Below are 26,265 nucleotides of genomic sequence, written 5' to 3' on the forward strand. Positions count from 1 at the left end.
CCTGAGAGATCGTCATGGAGGATTTCTGCCACTTCACCGACAGCCTAAGATGGAACAGGAGCTGGAGGAAAGACTGAAGGTTGCTCAAGGCTGATTGAGGACAAGGACTGCGCAGCAGCCAATCGTCCAAATACAGATACACGGATACTTTGAAGCCGAAGATGAGCTGCGATAACCGACATCTTCGTAAAGACACGCGGTGCCGAGCTGAGGCCAAACGGGAGCACTCAGAACGGGAAATGCTCCTCCCCACAGAAAAACGTAGGCATTTGCGATGCGGACTCCAAATCAGAATATGCATATAAGCATCCTGAAGGTCCACCACGCTGAGTCAATCGCCCTTCTGTAAAGAGGACTTTATCTGACAGGGCATGATCAACTTTAATTTCTCTTGGGGTAGAGAGAGATTGAACTGGGAAAGTTCTAGGATGGTGCGCAGGCCAGCCTGGTTGGGTCTGGGCACCGTAAACAGCTGGGAGTTCAAGCCCTCCCCTCGATCCCCTAGGGGAACGTGTTACACCACCCTGAGATCCAGCAGCTTCTGTATCTCGGCTCTGAGGGAGGGTGACCCCGACTGCTGGAAGGAGGGATTGAAGGGTGGGGTGGGGTAGAGTAAAGGGGGAAGCGGAAGCCCGCCCGAGCAACAAGACCCACCGGTCCTCGGTGATGGCCTGCCACGCCTCCCTGTGAGACTCAATGCGCCCTCCCACCGGGGTCTCGTGCGAGCGCAGAGAAACTTAATTTAGTTGGTTTATCAGTGGTGGCGCCACCTGAACCTGAAGAGGAGGCTGAGGAACAGGAGAAAAACCTGCCCCGTTGTTGCAGTCGGTGGGAATTTCCTGATGGAGTATCGACCCTAGGGCACTTCTGATCCAGAAATCCCCTAAAACCAGAGGAAGACCGAGGCTGCGAAGACATTCTCTGTGCCCTGAAAGGCGGTTTCACCAAGACAGACAAGGACTTGGTGGTCTGGGTGCTGTCCTTAGTCTTAGTCCGTTCAACATCTGTCGTTGAGTGAAAAAGCTCCTTGCCATCAACAGGCAGGTCCAGAACTTTATTGTGCACCTCTTTAGAGAACTTGGTAGCGTGCAGCCAAGCTTGACGAGAGGTGTCCACGCCAATCATAAGGCCCTGGGCCGAAATGTCGACATGATGCGCCGCAGCCTCCAGCATATCCTGCGCCAGGACCCTGGCATCTCACAATCCCGTTTTAAAATCCTCTAGCTTATTAGCGGGAATGAATGCCTCAAACTTTGACAGACCTTTCCACATTCGCCCCCTCTAATACCAGTTCCGCATTAGCTTGATGTAACTGCAGGGCTGAATTAGCAAAAAACTTCATCCCCAAAGAGTCAAGAAGCTCATCCTCTTTGGCCAGAACCTACGTTGCCGCTGTAGAAGACGATGAAACAGGTCTGGATTGTAAGGTAGCAGCAGCCACCAATGTGGACAAAGGGGGCGGACGCGACACTAAGGCCACTTCTTCCGAAGAATGGAGCCTATAACGAGCGTGAATCTTTTTGTTAAACAGTCTAGAGTGTGGTTTCTCCCAGACTTTATGGACCTCGGCTAAAACGTCCTTTTTCAAGAACAAGCAGGTGCGCTCCAAAGGAGACAAGGTGAACGCCCCCGAAAGCACCCCCTCCTGCAGAATGGGTGCCTCGGGTACTGGACCATCCAAAAGACACATATCCAGCAACCGGTCGTGAAAGGCTCTAACAGAGCAGGGCTGGTCCTCGCTGTCCTGATTCCCCTGTGCGTCGTCCAACACATCTGGATCAAGCTGTGGAACATCTGGCACTGCTGGAGATTTGTCCACTGGAGACAATGGAGGCAAGGGAGGGAGGGCTGGTGGAGGCCCAGCTGGTAGAGGCGGCGCTGGCGAAATTTCCAGTTCTATAACTGGGACCGACGACGCAGGTCTCCCTAAACAAGCATCGAAAATACTCCTTCATAGGGTCGGAGCGCATTAGCTTTTGAAATTTGCCCAAAAAAAAAAAAAAGAAAGCATCCTCCACCGATGATTTAGGGCCGACTGGAGGAGGCCTCTCATGAGCAGAGTAACTCCATGGACGTGAGGGAGATGTTGCCAAGAGGGCCCTTCTTCACCGTTATCAACATAGATCAAGGGCACAGATGCCGCAGGGAGCAAGATGTTGTGCGATAGGGGCATCCGAGCGTTCCAGACAAAAACTGGACGAAAGGGATGCGCAAAAGGAAAACGATGTTCACCTGAAATGTCACTCCCCACACCCAGCGCTGATGGCGTAGATGTAAGGGAGGTATTCAAAATGGCCGCCGTAGTCTTGGCGGGAGTAGCCGCCATTTTGTCAGCACCTGAGAAGGACTGCGACACGTGTGAAAGTGAGACAGGGGTCTCCACAGATGGGTCAGGGGTCTTAATCTTAGCTTTGACACAAGGAACCTCGGCCCGAGCCGGTATTGCGTGGCCTAGAATGTTTTTGAGACATGCTATGAGCCAGAATAGCCTTCAACGGAAGGACCTTGGCAACGCCGGTAACAGAGGAATTCCAGTCAGAGACCTCACTCCGTGCCCCCTCAACAGAACTGGCATCACCGCTTGAGCAGGAACAATGAGGAGTACACCTCACTGACAAGAACTTAACAGGCCACTCAGAACTGTCAGTCACCTTAGCCTCCAAACGAGGGACCTCGGTCCCGAGACCGGTAAAAGCCTCTTCACGAAGGGCCTCTAACTTTAGTCCGGTACAGAAAACCGCAACAGAGGCCTCAGGGCGTACCCCAGTGTCTTTACGGGAAGCTCCAGTCAAGGAGACCTCGAAGCAATCTCTGGTACCCGCCGCCTCAGTAGAACTGGACCCACAAACAGCCCCCACAGGAGGGGCCTCAAAATGTAATCCAGTGTCAATAGGCCTCTTACAGAGGGGCCCTCGGAGAAAACTCGTACACTTTTTAGGCCTGGAAAGCACCTCAGGGCAAGCCCCGGGAACAGAGCTTTTGATGCTCCTCCCGGACCGGGAAGGAGTCCCCCGGTCGGGGTGCCCTAAAAAGTAAAGAACTCACCAGGCGTTTCTTCTCGTCAATGAAAGTTTGAAATTGCGTAGGGGGGAGTGTGCTGAAACACTTTCTGCCACCGCTCTCAACGATGTTGAAGCGCCCGGACCGAAAGGGAATCGCAGTAAAAACATGGGTCCCACCGGTGGTCCGGACCCAAACACTCTAAACAAAGAGGATGGGGATCCACCCTAGCAAAGCATTGCTCACAGGAAGAACAAACAGGAAAGTCTAACTGAAACGGCATAGACGGACTGCCACACGACCGCTAAGCCGAAGCAGGAGATGACACTGGAAGGAAAAAATCTTCCAAAGATGCAAGTGCGTCCAGTCCCGATCAGACGGAGAAAAGGACTGATGGGTGATGCACTGGGCGGAGCTAAGGAGGGCGGGGTTACAGCCATATGCGGTACCCCGCGTAAAAAGAGAGTAAGGACACATTTTTGAAAAATATGATGCTTTTTAAAAAGTGCTCCGGTCCCGTCCACAGGACAGAGGAATGTCCCATAAGTATGGAGGAAAGGGGACGGGACGTAGGAGTATATTCAAAACATGTGAATCCATTAAAGATCCAATGCTGGAAAAAGCAGGTTACTTCATGTAGCTTTAAAATACACGCCAACTATAAAGCCCTGCTAACTATAAAGCCCAACAGTGCTAAATTCAGGCAGATGCTTTCTTTCCTATTCATGTTCATGACCATCTACATCCATTTCTCGCTGTAAAATTAAAATTACCATTGCATTCACCACATTCTTCCTACCCAAATACTTTTTAATGTATTCATTTGCTCTTTTTAAGTGTTAAAAAATGTGATTCAACAGTATTTACAAGACTGTAGCACAAGCACACTGGTGGCATCCTCAGGCTAAAGTGCACACACTTCACTTCCTTTATTAGGGCCCATACGTGGCTGTGTTAAGAAAGCCCTCAAGTGCTTTCCTTCATCCAGCCAGGTAGTGTATCTCCCTCCTAAATTCATCTACCTTGTCTATTTGGATGTGTGAAAGACAACGGTTCTACACTTGAATACATTTATCACTCATGATTAAAACTAAGCAGTAAGCCTCTACGAAATAAGCAAGGACAGTAAACTATGCGGCATGAGATAGCAGTCCAAGAAAGTAACTTTCTCTGCAATGATTTTATTTGTTAATAAAATACCATGAAACGTCAAACACCAACTTATTTTGCGAAAAAGCTCTGCAAGTGTGGCCTTCACAGCAGTTTAGAATATATGCAATTTACAAAAGTGCACAATATTTGAAGAGGCATGTTCCTCTTTCTGAAGAATACTTATCGAAAATGTTGAATCAAATCCATCTAAAAAACGCAACCCTTGGTCGAATTATGGGAATGCTTGAAGCAGAGACTGTTATATCGTTCCCTTAACATACCATGTTGACTGCATCTTGGTCAAAGGGGTTCCAGTCGATATTCTGAGGGTAATGGGCCAAAACTCTGGACTTGAAAGTTCTTCTTAATGGACTCTGGTCAAAGTTATCTCCTGTTGCAAATAGGAAAGTATTAATTAGTACAGGATTCAGTGAGATATTTGACAGAACATTGAACAGTGGACCGTCTGTTGAGAAATCCACTTTAAACTCTCTGTGAAAAATGCAAAAGTTTCAGGCTTAAAAAACTGAACACGCTGCACATTTCCATCAACTGTATCAATACTCTAAGTTATATTACAGTTGGAAATGCACAACAGCAGCAATGACGTTGGTATATGAATGGGTAACATCATAAGGGTTGCCATTCTGTGCATATTGCTTAAAATAAAATCTCATTTGTCAAGTGTGACTAGAAGTATAAATAATGTATTTACTAATCTATAATGAGCAGAACAAACCAATCCAATCTTACAAAATCATTTTGAACTACCAGAGAGTTAGTGTTCAAGTCAGCTATATTCTGTGACCTGGCACTTTATAGCTCAATATACATAATTTTCACTGCAAACAAAAAAAAGAAATAGATGAATTGAGTAGCTTTCCAACTGTAATAAATATTCCACTTATCTACAAATGCATGCATTATCCTAATTAATAATTAAAGGTAACAGTTCAATGAAGTATGCCTCAGAAAATTTTATTTTTTTTAATTAATGGCTAATGGATTTAAATCAGTGTACCACAACATAACTGCTAAGTGTAAGCCTCTTTGTTTTGTAGCAAATAAAAGATGCTTTAAGACAGATACTCCGAGTAACGCTCTCCTGGTCCAACGAGCAACACAGTTTAATACAAGTGGCTGGAATAAGGTTATACCACAAAGCTTACGCAAGTGTTTCCCTCCCCATAACTGCACCGTCGTAAAAACTGATAAAGATTTAGTGCAACAGTATATGCCGATCTTTTGGTAGGGAAACTAGAAGGCACTCAAACTTTCTTTCGTTAGACATTTTAGAAGCCTGCATTTGACATACTAAGGTTTGACATGTAGGAAGTGCCACACAACAATGTGGTTCTTATCAAGGACAAAGTGAAATGCTTCGCAAGGTTTAAAAAAAAGTTGGCAGCCACTATTAGATACTATGAAAATACAGACTTTTTATTTAAAGAATGCTTAGCATAAAATGTTATTTGATTTAAAATCCAATAATGGATTTTGCTCAATGTATAAAATGGCTGCTTGTTTTTCCACTTTAACTAAACCCAGTAGAAATGTGCATTTGCTGACCTGCGACAAAGTAAATGAAACTCACAAACCAGTTAAGTAGGGAAAGCACAACATTGGTTGTTTCAAAAATAACCATCTACCGGGGTACCAGAAAGAAATCTTATACATACAACAGCTTTGTGTCCATTTTGGAGAGTGAGCCACAATCTGAAAAATGCATGAAATTCAGTGGGAATTACTTTTTTACCCAATTGTCAGTAGAACAGTACAACTACAAACTCCTTTGTAGTTTCATGCAAATGCCCACTATGAATTGAGCTATGAAGGTTGACTGAAAAACCACTTTATAAAAAAAGCTAGATGTCTGCAGCATACTCAACGTTTCAGCATTCTATAAAGAGGTCTGCTGGGTAAAAACAGTTTAAATGCTCCTTTGCTATGCCAGTAAGGACAATTGACAAAGCGTCCTTTTCAGGATTTCCATGACTTCCACGATTTACACCCTCCCCTCCCCGTTACCCTCTGTGCACTTGCTTGATCCGTACGCACCACGCCTGAAGATCATCTGTCCGTTTCTCCCCTGTCTTCACGCCCATTGCAGAATCGCCGTCAGGCCTATTTGCTATATCCCATACTGTTAAATGTATTCTACGCACTTACTCTGCCTGTGCAGACTATCATCGTCTCAGATGTCAAGGGCCCGGAACAACTCCACCCCCCTCTCATCCCCCACCTCCCAAGTTCCCACGCTCCTTGAGCGCTTTGAAACACTTGCCTGTGTAAAGGCGCTATATAAATAAACAATACCATACAGTTCATCTTGTGCCCAAACAGGTTGACAGTCGTTGACCAAAACATTTAAATCTAGCAGCAGCGTAAATGTCCTAGGTTCAGTGTGTCGGTTTAATTTGCTAATATTACGGATAAATGGCTGCCACAGCCTTGGTGCCAAGCCCTTCTGGTGGTGAGGAAATGTCCCAACCAAATAACTCAGATTTGGGACCTCTGTTTTCTGAGCAATAGAGCATGATCTCCAGCCACTGGGTGAACGCTGCAAACCCAGAATCATGAGTCTGATAAAAGGTGGAGACAATGAATTCATCCGGTAGTCTTGCTCATGTCAAAAGCTAAGAAACTGCCCCATATATATATATATTTTTTTTGAAACTTCAAATGGAGTGACAAACCAATTAATCTGCATTCAATGTAGAATAATACTGCTGCATGATCGAGACAAAGTATAAAAGGAAAGGGGACTATGGACTAGGAGTAACGTGGTCACTACGGTGAGTAATCTGGTTATACTCCTACGTCCCGTCTCCTTTCCTCTATACTTATAGGAGATTCCCAAGCACTCCTCACAGGAACTACGGGTGGATGGAAAACCCCTTACTGAAAAAGGTTTTTCAGCAAAGCCTGCCCAAACTGAGCATCAGACCTGGAGCTCAAGTCCAAGCAGTAATGTTTACAAAAAGCCGATGGGGAGGCCCAAGTAGCCGCTTTCGCAATGATCTCCCAGGGGACATTCTTTTGAAAGGCAACAGCAGCTGTCTTGCCCGGTACCAGATGTGCATGAATACCTTTAGGAGGCTGTAGACCCTGAACAGTGTAGGACTGTGAAATGCAAGCAGCAATCCATCTGGAGATGATCGCTTTGGAGGCCTGCTTGCCCTGCGGGTTACCAAAGGTCACCAATAGTTGAGAACTCCTAAATTCAGAAGTTCTGTCCGGATAGAACTTAAGAGTTCTTCTAACATCCAGGCAATGCAAAACCCTCAGCACCCAAAGCCGGGTTTGGAAATTAGACAGGCAGCGAGATCGACTGATTTAGATGGAAATCGGAAACCACCTTTGGTAGGAAAGAATCATTTGTCCTAAGGACAACCTTATCCTTGTGGAAAACTAAGAAGGGATGCTCCACCAACAAAGCTTGGAGCTCACTCACTCACCTTGCCGAGGTAACTGCGACCAAGGAAGCCACCTTCCACGAAAGGTGCTTAAAATCCAGGTAGCCATTGGTTCGAAAGACTTATGGCACAAGGCCGTAAGAACCACGTTCAGATCCGGTGGGTAAAGATGCACAAGATCCGCAAAGTGCCATTTAATCACTGGGTTTGACAGCAAGAAAGAGCACTGGTCCGTGGATAGGTAGGCGGCCACAGCCGAAAAATAAGTCCTGCATGACAGGCCATGAATGCCCGACTCTGCGAGATGATAGACTAAGGACAGCACTGTGTCAATCGTAGCCACCCTGGGGTCCAACTGTTTGGCTAAGCACCATTGACAGAACCGAAGCCACTTGCTCTTATACTGCGACCTCGTTGAGGGCTTCCTGGCAGCCTGAATTATGCGCATGTTGTCAGCATGAACTCTGGCACCATACCGCCAAGCTGAACGATTGTGGGGAGGGGTGCCATAGCTGTCCATCTCTCTGGTGAAGCAGATCGGGAACTAGCGGAAGCCCAATCGGTGCACACACCGACAGATGTTGAAGCTCTGAAAACCAGAACCTGGCCGGACACCACAGAGTTATGAGCAGAAGAGAACAATCCACTTTGTTCTTCAGCTTGCAAATCGTCCGATGAATCAGAGGCAGAGGCAGGAAAGCATAGGCCCTCATGTTGTGCCATGGAATCTCGGGAGCATCTCCCAGAAAGGAAGCTCCCAGCCCGTTTCTGGAGGCATACAGAGGAAGTTTCTTGTTTGCCGATGTCACGAAGAGGTCCACTTCCGGAGTGCCCCAACACAGGAATATCTGTAAGAGGACCTCCGCTTTCAATTCCCACTCGTAGCTGACTATTGTTTTTTGGCTGAGGGCATCTGCTGTGACGATCAGCTGGCCCGGGATGTGTACTGCCACCAGCAGACACCATGCTATACCGCCCATTCCCAAATCTGAATGACCAGATCCCCAAGAGGAGGAGACTTGGTGCCCCCCTGCTTGTTGATGTAAAACATGGACACCATTGTCCGCGCGGACACAAACCACTTTGTTGGCAATGACTAGCCTGAACGTCTTGAGCGCCAGGAAAACCACCATAAGCTCCAGATGATTTATATGAAGGAATTTGTCTTGTGGCGAACAGAGGTCGGAGACCTGAATAAGATCCATTGCACCCCACCCCAGAAGGGAGGAGTCGGTCGTGATCATCACCATCAGAGCAGGGTCTTGGAAACCCGCACCCACCGACAGGTTGCTGAGAGACGACCACCACACCCGGTCCACTCTCATGAAAGCCGGAATCGATATTATATTGGAGTCCGGATCCACAGCCTGACGCTAAGAACTCCGAAGAGCCATTTGCATCCGCCTCATCCTGAGTCAAGCAAGGGGAAAAGCCAATACGCAGGAGGCCACGAGGCCCAGAAGCCTATGTAACCACCAGGACGACATGCTCTCCGACTGCGCAAACATCTGACACGTGGCCAACAGATCCGCCATTCTGTCCCTGATCAGGTACACGCTGCAGTCTATCATGTTCCAAAGAAAACCCAGGAAAGTCCGGTCCTGAGAGACCATCATGGAAGATTTCAGCCAGTTCACCGACAGCCCAAGGTAAAACAGGAGCTGGAGGAGAGACTGAAGATTGCTCAAGGCTTTCAGCAGACAAGGACTGCGCAGCAGCCAACCGTCCAAATATGGATACACATGGATACCCTGTAGCCGAAGATAAGCTGTGATAACTGACATCTTCGTAAAGACATGCGGTGCCGAGCTGAGGCCAAAAGGGAGCACTCGGAACTGGAAGTGCTCCTCCCACCACAGAAAACCGTAGGTATCTCCGATGCGGATTCCAGATCAGGATATGCATTTACGCATCCTGGAGATCCACCACGCTGAGCCAATCGCCCTTCTGTAAAGAGGACTTATCTGACAGGGCGTGATCATCTTGAATTTCTCTTGGGGGTACAGAGAGATTAAACTGGGAAAGGTCTAGGATGGGGCGCAGGCCAGCCTGATGGGTTGGGGCACCGTAAACAGCCGGAAATAGAAGCCCCTAGAGGAACGGGTTCCACCACCCTGAGATCCAGTAACTTCTGAATGTCAGCTCTAGGGAGGGCAACCCCGACTGCTGGAAGGGAGGATTGATGGGTGGGGTAGGGGGAAGCGGAAGCCCGCCCGAGCGACTGACAAGACCCACTGGTCCTCAGTGATGGTCTGTCACGCCTCCCATTGAGACGCAATGCGCCCTCCCACTGGGGTCTCGTGCGAGCGCAAAAAACCCTCCTTTTGTTGGTTTGTCGGTGGCAGCACCACCTGACCCTGAGGAGGAGGAGGCGGCTGAGAAGTGGGAGAAAAACCGATCCCGTTGCTGCCTTCGGCGGGAATTTCCAAAAGGGGTGTCAACCCTGCAGGATTTCTGATCTAAAAAGCCCCTGAAACCAGAGGAAGGCCCAGGGTTTGACTACAATCTGTGTCCTGAAAGGAGGTTTAACCAGGACAGACAAGGACTTGGCGGTCTGAGTGCTGTCCTTAGTTTTGGTCAGCTCCACGTCTGTTGTAGTGTGAAAAAGCTCCTTGCCATCGAAAGGCGGGTCCAAAACCTTATCTTGCACCTCCTTGGAGAACTTGGTGGTGCCGAGGTGTCAATGTGGTGTGCCGCAGCCTCAGGAGATCCTTTGCCAAGACCCTGGCGTCCGATAAACCCGCTTTGAAATCTTCCAACTTTTCAACGGGAATAAACTCCTCAAACTCCGACAGACCTTTCCACATTTTCACATTCGCCCCCGCTAACACCAGTTCTGCATTGGCTTGATGCAGCTGCAGAGCTGATTTAGCGAAAATCTTCCACCTAAGGGAGTCAAGAAGCTTATCCTCTTTGGCCAGAACCTGTGTAGCCGTCGAAGAAGAGGATGACGCAGGTCTGGATTGCAAAGTGGCTGCCGCCACTACCGTGGAGGAGGAGGGCGGACAACGCTAAGGCCACCTCTTCCAAAGAATGGAGCCTGTAACGCGCGTCAATCTTCTTGTTGACAAACAGTCCAGAGTGTGGCTTCTCCCAATCTTTACGGGCCTCAGCCAAAACATCCTTCAGCAAGAACAAGCCGGTACGCTCCAAAGGAGATAAGGTGAACGCCACCGAAAGCACACCCTCTTGCAGAGAAGGTGCCTCAGGTACTGGAACATCTAACAGACACATCATGTCCAGCACCCGGTCATTAAAAGCTCTGACAGAGCGGGGCTGGTCTTCGCTGTCCTGATCGCCCTGTACATCATCCGATAGGCCCAGATCAGGTTCAGTCACATCCGGCACTACAATAGCCTTGTCCACAGGGGACAATGGAGGCAGGGGTGGAAGAGTTGGTGGAGGCCCAGCCAGTAAAGGCGGCGCCAGCACCGGGACCGTCGGCGCAGGCGTGCAAATCTCCCTGAACAAGCCTCGAAAGTAATCCTTCATGGGGTCGGAAAGCATCAGTATTTGAAACTTGCCGAAAAAAAAGACGTCCTCCGTCGATGATTTAGGTGCGAGAGGAGGAGGCCTCATGAGCGGAGTAAATCCAGGGGCGTAAGGGAGAGGGTTGCCAAGAGGGCCCTTCCCCACTGTTGTCTACATAAATCAAGGGCGCCATTGCCACAGGAAGCGAGACACTGTGCGGTAGAGGCATCAGAGCGTTCCAATCATAAACGGGCTGAAACGGATGTGCACAAGGAAACCGATGTTCACCTTAAAAAGCGCCCCCTACACCTAGGGCCGTTGGCGTAGTTGTAAGGGATGTATCCAAAATGGCTGCCGTGGTCATTTTGTCAGCACCTGAGGAGAAGTGCGACACGTGTGAAGTGAATCAGGGGTCCCCACAGGTGGGTCAGGGATCTTCATTTTAGCCTTAACACAAGGAACCTCGGCCGAGCCGGTACTGTGTGGCCTAGAATGTTTCTGTGACATTGTAACAGCTAAACTAGCCTTCGAAGGAAGGACCTCGGCACTGCCGGTGACAGAGGGATTACGGTCCAAAACCTCACTCTGTGCCCCCTCAACGGAACTGGGGTCTCCGAAGAGCGGGAACGATGAGGAACACACCTCACCGACAAGACCTTAACAGGTCTCTCAGAACAGTTGGTCACCTTAGCCTCTAAATGACGGGCCTCGGACCAGAGCCCGGTAAAAGCCCCGACACTAGGGGCCTTGAAATTTTGCTCGGTGTCAACAACCTCAACCGAGGTCTCGGGGCATACCCTGGTGATTTTTCGGGAAGCTCCAACCACAGAGACCTCGAAGCAAGCTCCGGTACCCGATGCCTCAGTAGAATGGGCCCATAAACAGCCCCCACAGGAGGGGCCTCGGAATGCAATCCCGTGTCAATAGGCCCCTTACGGATGCCCTCTGAGAAAACTCCGGTCGAATTTTTAGGCCTGGAAGGCACATCAAGGCAAGCCCCAGGAATAGAGCTTTTGATGCTCCTCCCGGACCGGGAATACCCCGGAAAGGAGTCCCCCAGCTGGGGTGCAAGTGCATCCAGTCCCGAGCGAGTGGAGAAAAGGACTGGGCAATGCGCTGGGCGGAGCCAAGAAGGGCGGGGTTACGGCCGCGTGCAGTGCTCCGCGTAAAAAGAGAGGAAGGAATAATTTGCGAAAAATGTGATGCTTTTTACAAAGTGCTCCGGTCCTGTCCCACAGGACGGAGGAATGTCCCATAAGTATGGAGGAAAGGGGACAGGGCGTAGGAGTAAAAAACTTTCACTGTCACTTTGGATTATTGAGCTCACACCACAGAACAATCAGCAGCAGGGGTGGGACCCCAATGGTGGCAGGTACCAAAACCGAAGTATGAGAGCATCGTATGCCTCTTCACACTATTGATGCCCCAAAGATCCATGACAAATAAATAGTGGTATTATTCATATTTGGTACCTTTTCCCGGTCCGCTTCTGATCACCTTTATATCCAACACTCTTATATCAATTGCCAAACCGCACGTTCTGTCCGAATGAAACATTACCTGTAACTGAACTTATCAACACATTCCATAACCTCTCCATCCCACGAAGTGCTTCCATACCCCAACCTGTGAAGCATCAAGGGTACACGTTGTCAGCTCGAAGAGCTGCTAAACAAAATCCCCAAGATGAAAAATCACAACCACTGCAATAAAGGTCCCAGAGTGCTATCTGCCTGCTCAAATCATATGACTAGCTAGCCTCCAGTCTCAGGGCCTTTAGACAGGGGTGGGCTTCAAGACATAAGTTAACAGCAAGGCTGTGCAGGGAAAGCAGCTGTACCCACCACCTTACAGTTGAATACAGTATCAGGATCCCATTTCTATGTAGACATGCACACTTAAACCATAAATGCAGTCACAAACAGCAGTACCGTAAGTGATCTTTATACTCTCTTTTGTACTTTGCAGCAACTCATGTCTTAATATGAAACTGGTCAACGCCAGCAGCCTGTGTAGGTTTAATGCTGCGCCGGCAATGTTTCTATCAATTGTTTGGCATACTTCAGGTTACCTCAATATCAATTCTCAAGCGTGCAGGTGGCTGTCAGGCATTACTTCAATTTTCTTTGTTGCAGCAGTTTAACGCTGTCGTTAGTCTGTCTCCGCTTTTGTGTTGCCACATTATAGTCCGGGTAAAATGACAATCTGGACTCATACAAAATGTTTCCATAATCTCTCACAACCGCCAAAATGTGGATCTTGTCTGAATATCAGAAAAATGTCATAAATAAAAAACTCTCGGCGTTGCCCCAGGGATTGGTCGTTGTGTCTGGATGCTATGAGCCCGGTTTATTACCAGCCCGTGCAGTTCATATGCATCTGGTAGCAAATTAGGGGAAAATTAGAGGAATTTTTCTAATCTACTTTTTCGCACGTACCTTCCACCAGACTCAAAAGGCTTACATGATTCTAGCGTGAGCGATCTTCCAAGTCTGACTCTCTGCTGGAGGTCAGCAGATTTGTTTCTCATTGACGTGTTATCATGCGCTGCGCTGGAAAGCAAGTCTCCTATTATTGAAACACTTTGTTCCTTTCTGGTCGCCTTTTCTCCCAATTTGTCCATATCTTGCCGAATGAGTGCCATGCTGCGCAAGAGCACATCAATTTGCTCATATTTTTGCTAACTACTTCAATGATTAGTTAAGTTCAATTTTTAACCAAAAACATCCAAAGCACTTTCTACATACCCACAATTTAAAACAAATTCCTGGATGGAAACTAGTGCCAAGATAAAGCGTTACCTGGTCTGCGGTCCATAAAATCAATGGCACATCGAATATTGTTATGAGCCCTTCAGTTTACAATAAACAGTTTGATCTGGAGCCATTTATGCGGCAGGACCTCCCTGAAGCATATATCAAGAACTTTAGCATTAATATTTGCATCTCCGTTGAGGGCAGTTGAGCAATAGGATTTACAGACTGCCGGGTGCTTGGTTTAAAAAACTGGGGCCCGCTCGATTCAGCCATAAAGTGGGCAACAAGTTGATGAGGAAGGGGGTGGGGATTCCATTTTTTTTTAGCATGAATTAGAAAAATCCATCTGGACCCAGTGCTGTAAACCCCAGACGAGATGCAATTGCCAGGCCCCCTACATTTGCCATGACCAGAATCTCCAGCCTGTCCCTCTTGAGAGGATGAGGAGAATGTCAGAGTATAAAACTAAACAATAGATTCCTTATAACTTTCCAAAAACCTGTTCGATTTGTGAACAAATGTTTCTATTAATAGTGGGTTCCAGAATGCTCATGAAATCTTGGAAGGAATGATCACTCAATCCAGTGAGATTAAGGACCAATTATATTTACATACAATGGGCCTCATTACAACCTTGGTGCTAAGTGCACCAACTTTACCACCATCGTGTAAACTCTGTTTACACCATGGTGGATGGCGGATTTACCGCCCCATTCCAAGGTGAGTGGGGCGGTAAATCCCCATTTCCCATTTTCCCTTCCCCATTCCCATTTTTGCCCCATAGGGCATAATGAGAGTGGGGAAGGCGCTAATTACGCCGCCGTAAATTACGGCGGCGTAATTAGCACCATGGCAGGTTAGCGCCATGGATTTTAACGCCTGCTAAAAGCAGGCGTTAAAATCAGAATCAGGCGTTAAGGGTTAACGGTGGCGTTAACCCTTAACGCCTGAGTTGTAATGAGGCCCAATGTGTGCAAATAGTGGGAAGACCAGAGTGCTAAAATTTCAGAGAGGGAGGGCCTTAATCAATTCTCTCAATTATATTACCAACCAATTGAATGACAGTGATTTTAAACAACTCTGTGACCCGACACATTTTGTAAGGTTTTTTTGGGACTCAGATCCCCCTGATGTAAGGCATAAACAAGTAATCCCAAAGTATAATCAGTGTTTCAATGAGAGCCTGGGGGAAAAAAAAGGGAATGGAAAGCACTGAGGAAGCATTAATAAAAAGAATGATTTTGAATATTGGAGGGATGTAAAAACCTTAAGAAATAAGTACAGTAATTGGTCAAAATCTAATAAACATCTGCAAAATGATGGGGAATTCATCTTAAAAGTAATGGCCCAGAATAATTTGTGTAATTTCTGGATGACAATTAATTCTGCTGAAACATCTCAGACTATCATTCAAGGCGGAGTAATACAGGGAAAAGTATGGGTGGATAATTTTTCAAAACTCTATGGGGCAACAAAGAATGTCAAGGCCTTTTCTACTACAGCAGTAGCTTGGAAGTTAAATGTTTCGCTAGATGCAATACGAGAATTTATAAAAAAAATCTTCAGCTTCCAGGGCTGCTGGCCCAAATGGTCAGAGTAATCAGATCTTAAAATCCGATCCAGATCTTTGATCACGCTTGGTAGCTGCCCTCTTTGCTAGGATAGTTAGCAGCAGACAACTCCCCTAGTCACGGGGGGAAGGCTATTGTGATATCCATCTATAAAAAGGGGGATAGTTTGGATCCTTCCAATTACCGTCCAATCTCTCTTTTAGATGTGGATGGGAAGATATTTGCAAGTCTGGTCTTAAAGGAGCTGGAGGAGTGGGCAGAATTGAAGGGTATGCTATCGAAACATCAGATAGGTTTTCACAGAGGTCTTTCGACCACATTTAGTACCAAGTACAGTTTGTAGTGGGTCTTTCCAAAAAGGTGGGCCACCATTGTATGGGGCTTGGATTGACCAATCACAAGCATTCACAAGCATTCAACACCTATGGGGCAAACCTAGGAGTTGGGGAGTACCCAAGAATCTATTAGCCATAATAGTGGAACTCCATAGGGATTCACAACTGCAAATAAGATTGGACACAACAGGGAACCTGTCCAGATCCATCAGAACAGAGAGAGGGTGAGACAGGGATGTATTGTTGCCCCCTTTCTCTTGAATCTTTACTTATCAGACTTCGTAAAAGGGTTGGAGGAGTCCACGATAGCTAGTCCAAATATAGGAAAAGCGAGAATAAATTGGATTGCCTACACGGACGATATTATTCTCGATTATACTCAGATTGGTCTCCAAAGAATGTTGAATGCCCTCGAAGCATATGCCAGGCAAAATTACTTAAGAATTAACCCTCTAAGTTGAACATTCTTCTCTTTAAAAGACCACTTAAAATCACTAAGCATTTCTTTTGGAGGCAGGACGATCAAATGATTCCCATCAGCAAATTATTCATATATCTGGGCTCTGTGATTAAATAGTTCCCTACTAAAGTTCACTTATTGGCACACCTAGAGAGGAAAATCCTTCAATTAGGTTCACATATGAAGAAAATCATAAATAGATTCTATAAATTCTCCCTCTCCCCAGTAATTAGATACTGGATTGGGAAGGTAATACCATCACTACTGTGGCTTAGATGCAAATACTCAGTCATACTTACCGGATTAGGAGAGATTGGAGGGTTTATTGTGGAAGCGTGTGTTACATCTGCCAAACTGCTTACCAATTGCCTGTTTAAGGTGCGAATTGGGCTGACAATCAATGAAAGCGTGGATGGAATGGAGATGGGCATCTCTATATAGAACAATCATAGTTCCTCCCAAACTATCTCTGAATGAGTATTTTTCTTCTCCTTGGCATGCCTATCAAATCGTTACTTAAATGATCTTAAGTCCAAGGCTCTGGAAATTCTGACAAAGTGACTGTACAGAATTGGACACGACCCACAATCTAATGAAAGTGAAAGAGCGCATAAAAAGGGCAGATTGGATTAGGACAATATCGGTAATGCGCTCCTCTGCAAGGTCTCCCTCACTTTCCATTATGGATAAAACACGAGCATGGTTACCCAAGTACCTGAAGCGCTTTCCTGACCCCATCAATAGGTCATTGTTCCTGAGATTCTCTCAATCTTTTGCCCACCCAGGAAATCCTATAAATTAGGCAAAAAGATCATCATAACATCTTTACCCTATGTGAGGGCCCGAGTCCCCAGACATGGAGGCATTTGTCAAGTAATTGTGCGGGGACACTAGATAAGAGGTTGAATAGGCTAACACGATTTGTTGACAAAGATTGGTGGTTGGAAACAGATTGTTTTTGGGAAAGGTCAGCCTCGGGGAATAAAATTCTGCTAACAATGGAAATTGTGAGACTACTGAGAGATCTGAATTTGGTTGGACCTTAACTATGAACTTGTTTGGACCGTAAATATGAATAGGTTGATGAAATCTGATTTCACTGTTGCCGATCTGATTATGGAGCAAGTTAATGTATCACTATTAATTTCTCCTTTTTATGTGGTTTTATTCATGAATGAGTTTAAGTTTGGTTTGTTAAGATGATTAATCTAGATAGCTAAGTTTTTTTTTTCTCTTCTATGTTTATCCTTTTCATTGGTTTAAATGTGAAGTGTTTTTCACTTGTTTTTTTAGATATTTTATACTGTACGGATTACAGTATTGTTTATTGTACTATGTGAAAAGTCTAAGATTTTGCCTAATACACAATAAAAAATAAAAAAATAAATTAAGTCTTTAAACCTTTGGTGGGATACAGGGTTGTCACTTCTGAAGTCCTGATAACATCTTTCTACAAGTTTCACCTTTTTAAAGTACTCTACGGTTGGGCCATCCAAAGGCAATCATTTTAAAAGCACATGGCGATTAAATTACATGCTAAAATCTTATTGGCCTCGATTCTTATCGAACTGGTTTTCTTTCGAATACTAAAACGGTTTCATAAATAAGAGAAAATGCAGCTTCATCTGTCTGGGGTGACTCTAGCTGCAGTCACACTACACAGAGTTCTTAGGATCTTCAAGTAAACATGGTGCTTATAATCCAGATCCCTGAACCCTACTTTCTCTCCAGGAAATTGGTGTTGCTTCTCCCTTGCTCTTGGTGTTGCTTTTCCCTTGCTCCATCAAAGGCTGCATCTAGTTCCCCTGTATCATTGCCAACAAAGTAGTTCATCTGGTTATGTGATATGTGCAGCTTCCTAGCAAGGTCACATAGAACGTAGGTCTTTAATCACCATAGTTTATGGTTAATAGGGGGTGGGAGGAAATCATAAGTGTAAATCCAAAAAGGACAGAAGCATGGTCTGTTTAAACTCTGTCGGAATCATTGTCTTAGAAACCAGCAATATATGAATTCTTGAGTAACTTTTTCTTAAATATTTAAACAAACAATACAAACCAAACTTGCAGTGTATACAATAACATATCCATTTTACATTATTCAATCACGCCCACCGCTTCCCTTTTCCCACCCCTCGTTACGAGCCTACTTCCACTGATGTTCTATTCTGCATCTTGTGATGGGGGGTTCCTGTCTGTGAGGTCCGTAGAGTCTGGCACAGACCCAAATAATTCTGTTATCAGCAGTTTCCAGGCCATCAGGGTCTCAGTTTCCTCCTCCCCCCAGCATTGCTGGCTTCTTGCCATACCATGGTTTCCGCCTCAGCCCATTTCTGCAGATCTTTCCACCATACCTCTAATCGAGGTTTGTGGCATGTCTTCCACCCCATAGCAATTCTCTTTGCAAGCGCATATACCAGACCCTTCAGTTTTCTTACATGCTTGAGTTTCCTAAGCCTAGGCAACCCCCCCAACAGACAAGCCACACAGTATCCACCACAATCTTAATACACTTTTCTGCTAATTTATGTGCGACCTCATCCAGAAGCGCCCAATAACCGGGCATGACCAAAATATATGCACCATGCCCGCATCCTCATCACACCTAGGGCATGCCTGCCGTCCTGCATTTTTGAACTTGGCTATCCTCTGGGGTGTCAGGTACACCCTATGCGTAATATACAATTGCATCTGCTTAAGTCTTGCGTTCCTTGACACCTTCTTGTGATACCCTTGGACTCGTTCCCACATCCCATCCTCCATCGGGGTACCCACGTCCTCCTCCCAATCTAGTCTCAATAGTACCACCAACTTTGGACATCATCTCGTACATCCTAGATATCTCGTGCCCCCCCCCCTCCTCTGCTATGTCATATTATGTCTACAGTAGCGTCTGGTTCTTCATGAATTCTTAGTGAAATGTGTAATCTTTCTCTTTCATGTGGAGGAACCTCCTGGCCTCTTAATTCAAGATCGCTAAGGATTTTAGCTACTGCATGTAGGTTTCTTCTATCAGTTTGGGAGGGAGGTGTAAGTGTTTGGGGTTTGTATTTTTAGCAAGCTTGGCACACGCCCAGCTTGTGGTCCTCTGTAAGACACTGGTTGCACACCCTGCAGGCATTATCTTCAATTTTCCCTGTTGTCAATACCCCCTTGGATTGTTTTTCACCATTGGTTTCTGTCTAAAGAGAGAAGGGTCGGACAAAAGACTATTGAAATCTGGGATCGGTGACTTTTTTGGTGTCTGTGCACAGGGCCATTTATGATTGTACATTCAATTTCATCTATTCATCTTGCGGTTTTTAAGTGTCTTGGCTCCATGAAAAAAGATAATTTAATTTCAGACCACCTGCAGGTTCCCACGGGTAGACAATCTTAGATGCATTCCATCCAGCTTTGCTGCTCTTTGGAAATTTTTCCGGCAAAGGGCGCCGTGCGTCGACGAGTCGATGGTCCCTCGAAGGCCTCCGTCGAGGGCGACGTCATCGGGTGTATTAGTAACACGGGCGGCGCCCGTTGGCCTCAGTTCTGTTTTTCCCCTTTTTATCTTTGATCTTGTACTGTGTAGATTGTGCCGGCAGACAGGTATGAGCCTTGCGAGATTTGAGATGGCAATAACCCGGAAGAATCTACAGAGGGGTAGGCTGGGAGGGCGATGAGGAATACGTTGGAGGAACATCCAATTGAAAGAACGTTACCAGTTGGTAAGTAACTTGCTCGAGTGGTTTGTGTCCTCCAACCTATTCCTCATCTTAGATAGACTCCCAAAGCAGTATGGGCAATTCCTCCAGAGGAGGGGGTAGATTTTTCGATACTCTTAGATGGCAGAGTATAGTACTGCTTTTCCAAAAGTTAGCTTCCTAGACTGGGAAGCATCCAGGTTATAGAATTTTGAGAAGGTGTGTAGCCAAGACCAAGTTGCTGCTTCTCAAATGGATCTTATTGGAACACCTCTTTGAAGGGCCGTGGAGGAGGCGATGCCTCTGGTGGAATGAGCCCTTAAGTGAGCTAGTCTGTAGCATTCTGAGATGCAAAGCACAATCCAGCGTGAAATTGTCTGTTTTGTCACCGATTGACCCAGTTTCCTTCCTGTGTAACCTATAAACAGCTGGTTGTCCACTCTAAGTCTGGAAAGTCTAGAGATGTAAAAGCTTAAAGCTCTTTTCGGATCCAACCTGTGTAATCTTTCCTCCTCCTTCGAAGGATGGGGTGGAGGATAGAATGCGGGTAAGAATTTTCTGACTTAAATGAAAATCAGATATTACTTTTGGTAAAAATGATGGTTTAACCTTCAATACAACTCTGTCCTTATAGAACAAAGTATAGGGTGGCCCAGAAGACAGTGCCTGCAATTCGCTCACTCTTCTTGCTGATGTTAGAGCAACCAAGAAGGCTGTTTTCCATGTTAGTAATCTTAATGGACACGTGTGCATAGGCTCAAAAAGAGCACACTAAGAATTTTAGGACTAAATTTAGATCCCAGATCGGTACTTGAAATGGGTAAGGAGGAAACACATTAGTGAGTCCTTTTAAGAATTGCATTATCAAAGGAATTGTGAAGTAGGAGCATTCTTCCGATGAGCGCTTGAAAATGGAAAGCGCCGCAAGGTAACCTTTTATTGTTCCGATATTCAGACCTATGTGCTAGGGTCAGAAGGAAAGGTAATACTTCCAGAATAGAACATAGAAAAGGATCGACATTCTTTTCTCTACACCAGTTGTAAAACTTTCCAACAGCAACGGTATAGAGACTTTGTTGCTGGCCTTCTTGCCGAAAGCAACACCTCCATAACTTCATCTGGAAGGTTCCAATCCCTGTATCTCAGCCTTTCAGATACCAAGCATGAAGGTTGAGCGTTTTGACCTCTGGATGGAGAACCTGACCCTCCATTTTAGAGAGACGGTTCTCTCTGTGAGGAAGACGTACTGGAGGACTGATGGACATGTCTAGAAGGTCCGGGTACCACGTTCTCCTGGCCCAATCCGGGGCAATTAGGATCATGCAGCTCCGAAACCTTCTCAGCCTCCTGATGACCTGAGGAATGACGGGAATCAGAGGGAACGCGTACAACAGTGGGAAATTCCACTCCACCACGAATGCGTCCCCCAGGGCTCCTCTCGGGGGAAATTCACCCGAGCAATACCTTTCGCATTTTCGGTTGATTCCGGTTGCAAACAGGTCTACTTGAGGGGTTCCCCAAAGGGCGAAGATCTCTTGAATGACTTCCTGAGCCAGTTCCCATTTGTGGGATACCGTGCTCTGCCGCCATATTCTCTTCCCCGGCTAGATGAATTGCCGTTAAAGAGATTCCCTCCTGAACCTCCCAATACCAGAGCTGCATTGCTTCTCTGCACAGGGGTAGTGACCCCACACCTCCTCTTTTGTTTAGGTAGTGCATGGCCACTGTGTTGTCCGTCATTATCAGGACATTCTTCCCCCTGACAGATGGCAGGAAGGCCTTCAGCGCTAGTCTGATTGCCCTCAGTTCTAAAAGGTTGATATGTAGTTTGGACTCCGATGGAGACCAACGACCGTTGATTGTCAAATCGTTGGCACGAGCTCCCCACCCCAGGAGTGAGGCGTCCGTCACTACTGTGATCTCCGGCCATGGTTGCCAAAAAGATTCTCCTTTTAGGATATTCTCTGTACAGGTCCACCATAGAAGGTCTTGTCTGACCTTGTTCGGAATCTGAAGATCCGTCATTTGACCCGAGAAGTGGGACCACTGAGTTTTTAGGGCCCATTGAAGGGATCTGATCCTCAAGCGTGCCTCTGGCACCAGAAAGATGCAGGATTCCATGAGGCCGAGCAACCTTAAAAAGTCGTAAACCTGGGGATTTTGGGCATTTTGGAATTTGGAAACCATCTGAAGAATGTCTTGAGCCCTTGACTTGGGAGGCAAGCTCTTTCCCAAGGAGGTGTCTAATACAGCTCCTATGTGCTAAAGCTGTTGGGAATGTGTCATCTGTGACTTCTTGAAATTGAGGGAGAAGCCCAGTTTGTGGAGGAAGTGGCAGGTGACTTTCAGATGATCCAGTGCTTGCTCGGCAGAACGCGCTCTGATCAACCAATCGTCCAAGTAGGGGTAGACATGAATCCCCCCCCTCTCCTAAGGTGCGCTGCCACCACTACCATTAACTTGGTGAAGACCCTCGGGGCGGAGGTCAACCCGAATGGCAGGACTCGAAACTGATAATGTGAGTCGCCAACTACGAACCTCAGGTATTTTCTGTGTTTGAGATGAATCGGCACATGAAAATAAGCATCCTGGAGGTTCAATGACACCAACCAGTCCTGAAGTTGAAGGGCCTGAAGGATCTGAGAAAGGGTAACCATCTTGAACTTGTCCTTTCTGAGGAACTTGTTCAAGTTTCTTCCTCTGTCCTTTTTGGGATCAAAAAATACGGGGAGTACCATCCCTTGTTCCTCTCCGCTGCTTCTATAGCACCTTTCTCCAGCAGGGTTAAAACTTCCTGCTGTAGGAGGGGGTTTGAAGACTTCAACAGGTGTCTCCCTGGTGGATTGCTTTGAGGTTGCATTTGAAAAGGAAGGCAGTAACCATGGGCTATTATTTCTAGAGCCCAAACATCTGAAGTAATGGCTCGCCATTCTTGCAGATGCTGTGACAGCCTGCCCCCTACAGGTGTTTTGTGATGCAAGTCCTCAAAGTGGTTTTGTGGCGGATGTTGCAGCCACTGATGGCAGAGAGGCTGCAGCTGGAGATGGTTTAGCACGTTTTCCTCGTCCACCACGAGTGGCCTTTTTCTGGCCCCTTTGACTGGCCATTCCTTTCGCCTTTCCATATGAGGTGTAGTAACGATAGGATCGTCCCCTCCATGACTGTCCTTGCGCACGAAAAGGCTGAGGTTGCCTAATAGTAGCTCCTAAAGATTTGGCAGCTGCTTTTGAGGTCTGCAACCTCTCAAGGCTCTCGTCAGCCTTGTTGCCAAAAAGGTGAGACCCGTCAAAAGGCATGTTCAGAAGGTAGTTCTGGACGTACGGTGTGAAACCAGACTTCGGTAACCACGCAAATCTGCGCTTTACCGCGCTAGTGCCCATGGACCTGCTTAGACTATCCGCAGTGTCCAATCCAGATTAAAGGGATTCCTGCATGGCTTCCTTTCCATCTCTAACGATGGCTAGGAACCCTTCCCTTTCTTCCCCTTCTGGTATGTGCTCCGCCGCCATTGCAATGCACTCCCAAAGAGTGTACAAAAATTTTGCCAAGGCACATGTAGAGTTGGCAGATTTGAATGCCATGCTCCCGGCTGAAAATACCTTCCGTTCCCAACCATCCACATGCTTATCGTCCCTGTCTGGAGGGGTAGACGGGTAAGCAAGTTTGTTAGAAGCTGTGGCTGCCTGTATGACCAGACTCTCGGGAGTTGGGTGTTTGGACAGATAGCCGGGGTCGCTACTGGCCGGGCAGTATTTTGAGGTGAGGGATTTATTTACCAGAGGAATAGAATCCAGAGTTTCCCAATTCTTGGCCACCCTATTTTGCAGGGCTACATGAAAGGGTAGTACTGGGTCTTCGGTGGGACCATGGTCCAATATATCTGTTAAATCATCCTGGATGAATTGGGCTGATGGTCTAGCCCATCCTAACTAATCTACTACCTTTGTCATTAATTGACGGTATGATGGACTGGCATGCTCTCCTGGTTCTGGTCTGCCAAAGTCGTTTTCAGGATATGTGTCAATGCCACTTGCATTGTGTAATGATTCCACCAAGTCCCTCATTCTGCTTTCTTCTGAAATCAAGCATTCTGGGACATTTGGGGTGCCATATTCCAGCCCAAAAGGTACATTCTCCTCATCAGATCTCTCCTGTTCCTCAAAAATTGAGGTCAGGGATTTGAAAAACTCCTTTCTGGGGAGAGGCTTGAAAACCTTCTCTGGGAGAGGAGGAAGAAGAGGTCTAGTACCTGGGTCTGAGGACAATACAGGTTTTGTAACCTTATCCTTCTCTTTTTCTGGCTTCCCTGGCTTGGCTGGAGCCTTTGGCACCGAGGGTTTCGGCGTCGACGGCACTGTGGTCGACAGGGTCTGCTTCGAGGGCGTTGAGGCGACCTTCGAAGATTTTCCCTTCGAGGTATGATGGGTCTCGGACAGCGTCAATGACCTCGAGCAGTCGACTCGACTCGAGCGTTTTTCACTCGGCGTCCTGGAAGGTTCCCTATCCTTCCTTTTTCGATCACCTGGGCTCGAGGGCGCGCGAGTGTCGGAACAATGACGCTCCCGGCCAGCTTGCGAAGAAGGCGCGGACCGAGGCTTCGCTTTTTCAAACACCTCCATCATTTTGACCCTGAATGCTTCACACTCTTCGGAAGACTAATGTTTCGTGGGGCATTTCATCTTTTTTGGAGACTTGCCTGACGAGGTGGAGGAAGACCTGTGCAGTTGTTTCTTCGATCTTTTTGACGTAGACGACGAGCGATGGGAATCGCTACGGGACCTCCATCGATGCTTTTCGCGTCGATGAGAATTCTTCTCATGGGATCTCGATGATAGATGTTTTTCGATCGGTTTTTCGACCTACCTGTAGCTTTCCTCTCCTCTCTCACAAGGCCTTCCCAGTCATCGCCCGACACTTCGTACAGGCCTCCATGTCGTGGCCTTCTCCCAGGCACCACAAACACTCTCGATGCGGGTCCGTGATCGACATTTTTGACCCGCACGATTTGCACTTTTTGAATCCCGATTTCGGGGTCGGCATCGATGACGAGGACATATTTCGTTATTATATATTCTCACAGAACTCGAGGCGCGCCGAATGTCCGAAGCAACGTATACTGCGGAAAAACGGAACTGAGGCCAACGGGTGCCGCGCGTGCTACTTATACACCCGATGACGTCACCCTCGACAGAGGCCTTCGAGGGACCATCGACTCAACGACGACACACGGCGCCCTCTGCCGAAAAAATTTCCGAAGAGCAGCAAAGCTGGATGGAATACATCTAAGACGAGGAATACGTTGGAGGGCACAATCCACTCGTAATATTTTTACTTATGACCACTTTACCTAGAATCAGATTAGTGGAGTTTGCACACAAAATCTACTGTATTTTAATCTGTTGAAGTACTTGACTCTCCTCAGAATATTTATGGTGCAGAGTTGATCTTTAAAAGACGATTCGCTACACACTTTCCCAGGCTCCCAGCAGTTTAAATACTTCATTTCAGCAAGAACGTGTGCAGCCTAAATGAATGGCATACAATAAATCTAAAGTAAACAGAGCTGGAGTGGACTCATGCTCCATGGAAGAGAAAAAGCAAATATCCACGTAAAGGGGATTGCTGGTGAGAGTTTCTTTCAGAGGCATGATCACTTAAGGAAACAAAGATATGGGACACTATGTGCACTGATAAATATGGGAACACCAAATCTATACATGTCTTATGAAAAATGATATGTCCTGCTTCTAATTTTCAGATAAGATGATACTTCGTACAGTAAATTGTAAAGAACACAGAAAACAAGAAATGGAAAGCAGCCAGAGAATACAGGGCAAGAGAATATTGGCCTCCTGAAAAGAAACCATTAAAGCAAAGGTTTGGGAGAGGGCTGGTTGTGAACCCTGAAACCGCTAGGTCTGAGAAGAGAGTTGTGGCAAAGCCCGAAATCTACAACAAGACCTGTTGCAAAGTCTAAAAACGCAAGGTTTATAAGAGGCACGGATTACAAATCCTGAAGCCAAGGAGCACGATGGGCCTACTGGGAATAATGAGAGTCCTGGGACAGAAGGGACCAGATGGGTAAACAAGAATGTTCAAGCCGTACAAACAGGCTGAAGAAGAGGGCAACAAGTGAATGTTATCAGTGTGCCGAAAGCCTGCACGAGAAAGTAATGTGCATCCTGGATGCAAGAAAAAGTCTGTGCAAGCAAGGTGAAAGAAAGGCCTAAAAGTAATATCAGACCAAGTACCTGCTGCCACAACCTTCCTAGAAGAACAATTCAGATTTGTTCCAGTAGAATAGGGATGGACTTTGACGAGTAGGTTTATGGACGATTTGCTTTGGGCCATTAGGATGAATTTTATTTATTGGCCATATCATTTCAAGATTTTTGTAGACTAGGATATCCATGAAAGGGGCATGC

The 26,265-nt window shown here is 46.6% G+C and overlaps 1 protein-coding gene across 6 annotated transcripts in view; it reads right to left on the minus strand.

Annotated features, from left to right (window-relative positions):
- Positions 1-26,265, minus strand: part of DENND5B (DENN domain containing 5B) — a 1,683,961-nt gene that overhangs the window by 1,375,877 nt on the left and 281,819 nt on the right. For all 6 annotated transcript variants that reach the window (XM_069628551.1, XM_069628550.1, XM_069628552.1 and 3 more), the window contains one exon: positions 4,434-4,543. In XM_069628551.1, the coding sequence (XP_069484652.1) occupies positions 4,434-4,543 (110 nt within the window). The remainder of the gene's footprint in view (positions 1-4,433; positions 4,544-26,265) is intronic.

The sequence above is a fragment of the Ambystoma mexicanum genome, chromosome 12 (assembly GCF_040938575.1).
Source record: "Ambystoma mexicanum isolate Mex_15411 chromosome 12, UKY_AmexF1_1, whole genome shotgun sequence".
NCBI lineage: Eukaryota > Metazoa > Chordata > Amphibia > Caudata > Ambystomatidae > Ambystoma > Ambystoma mexicanum.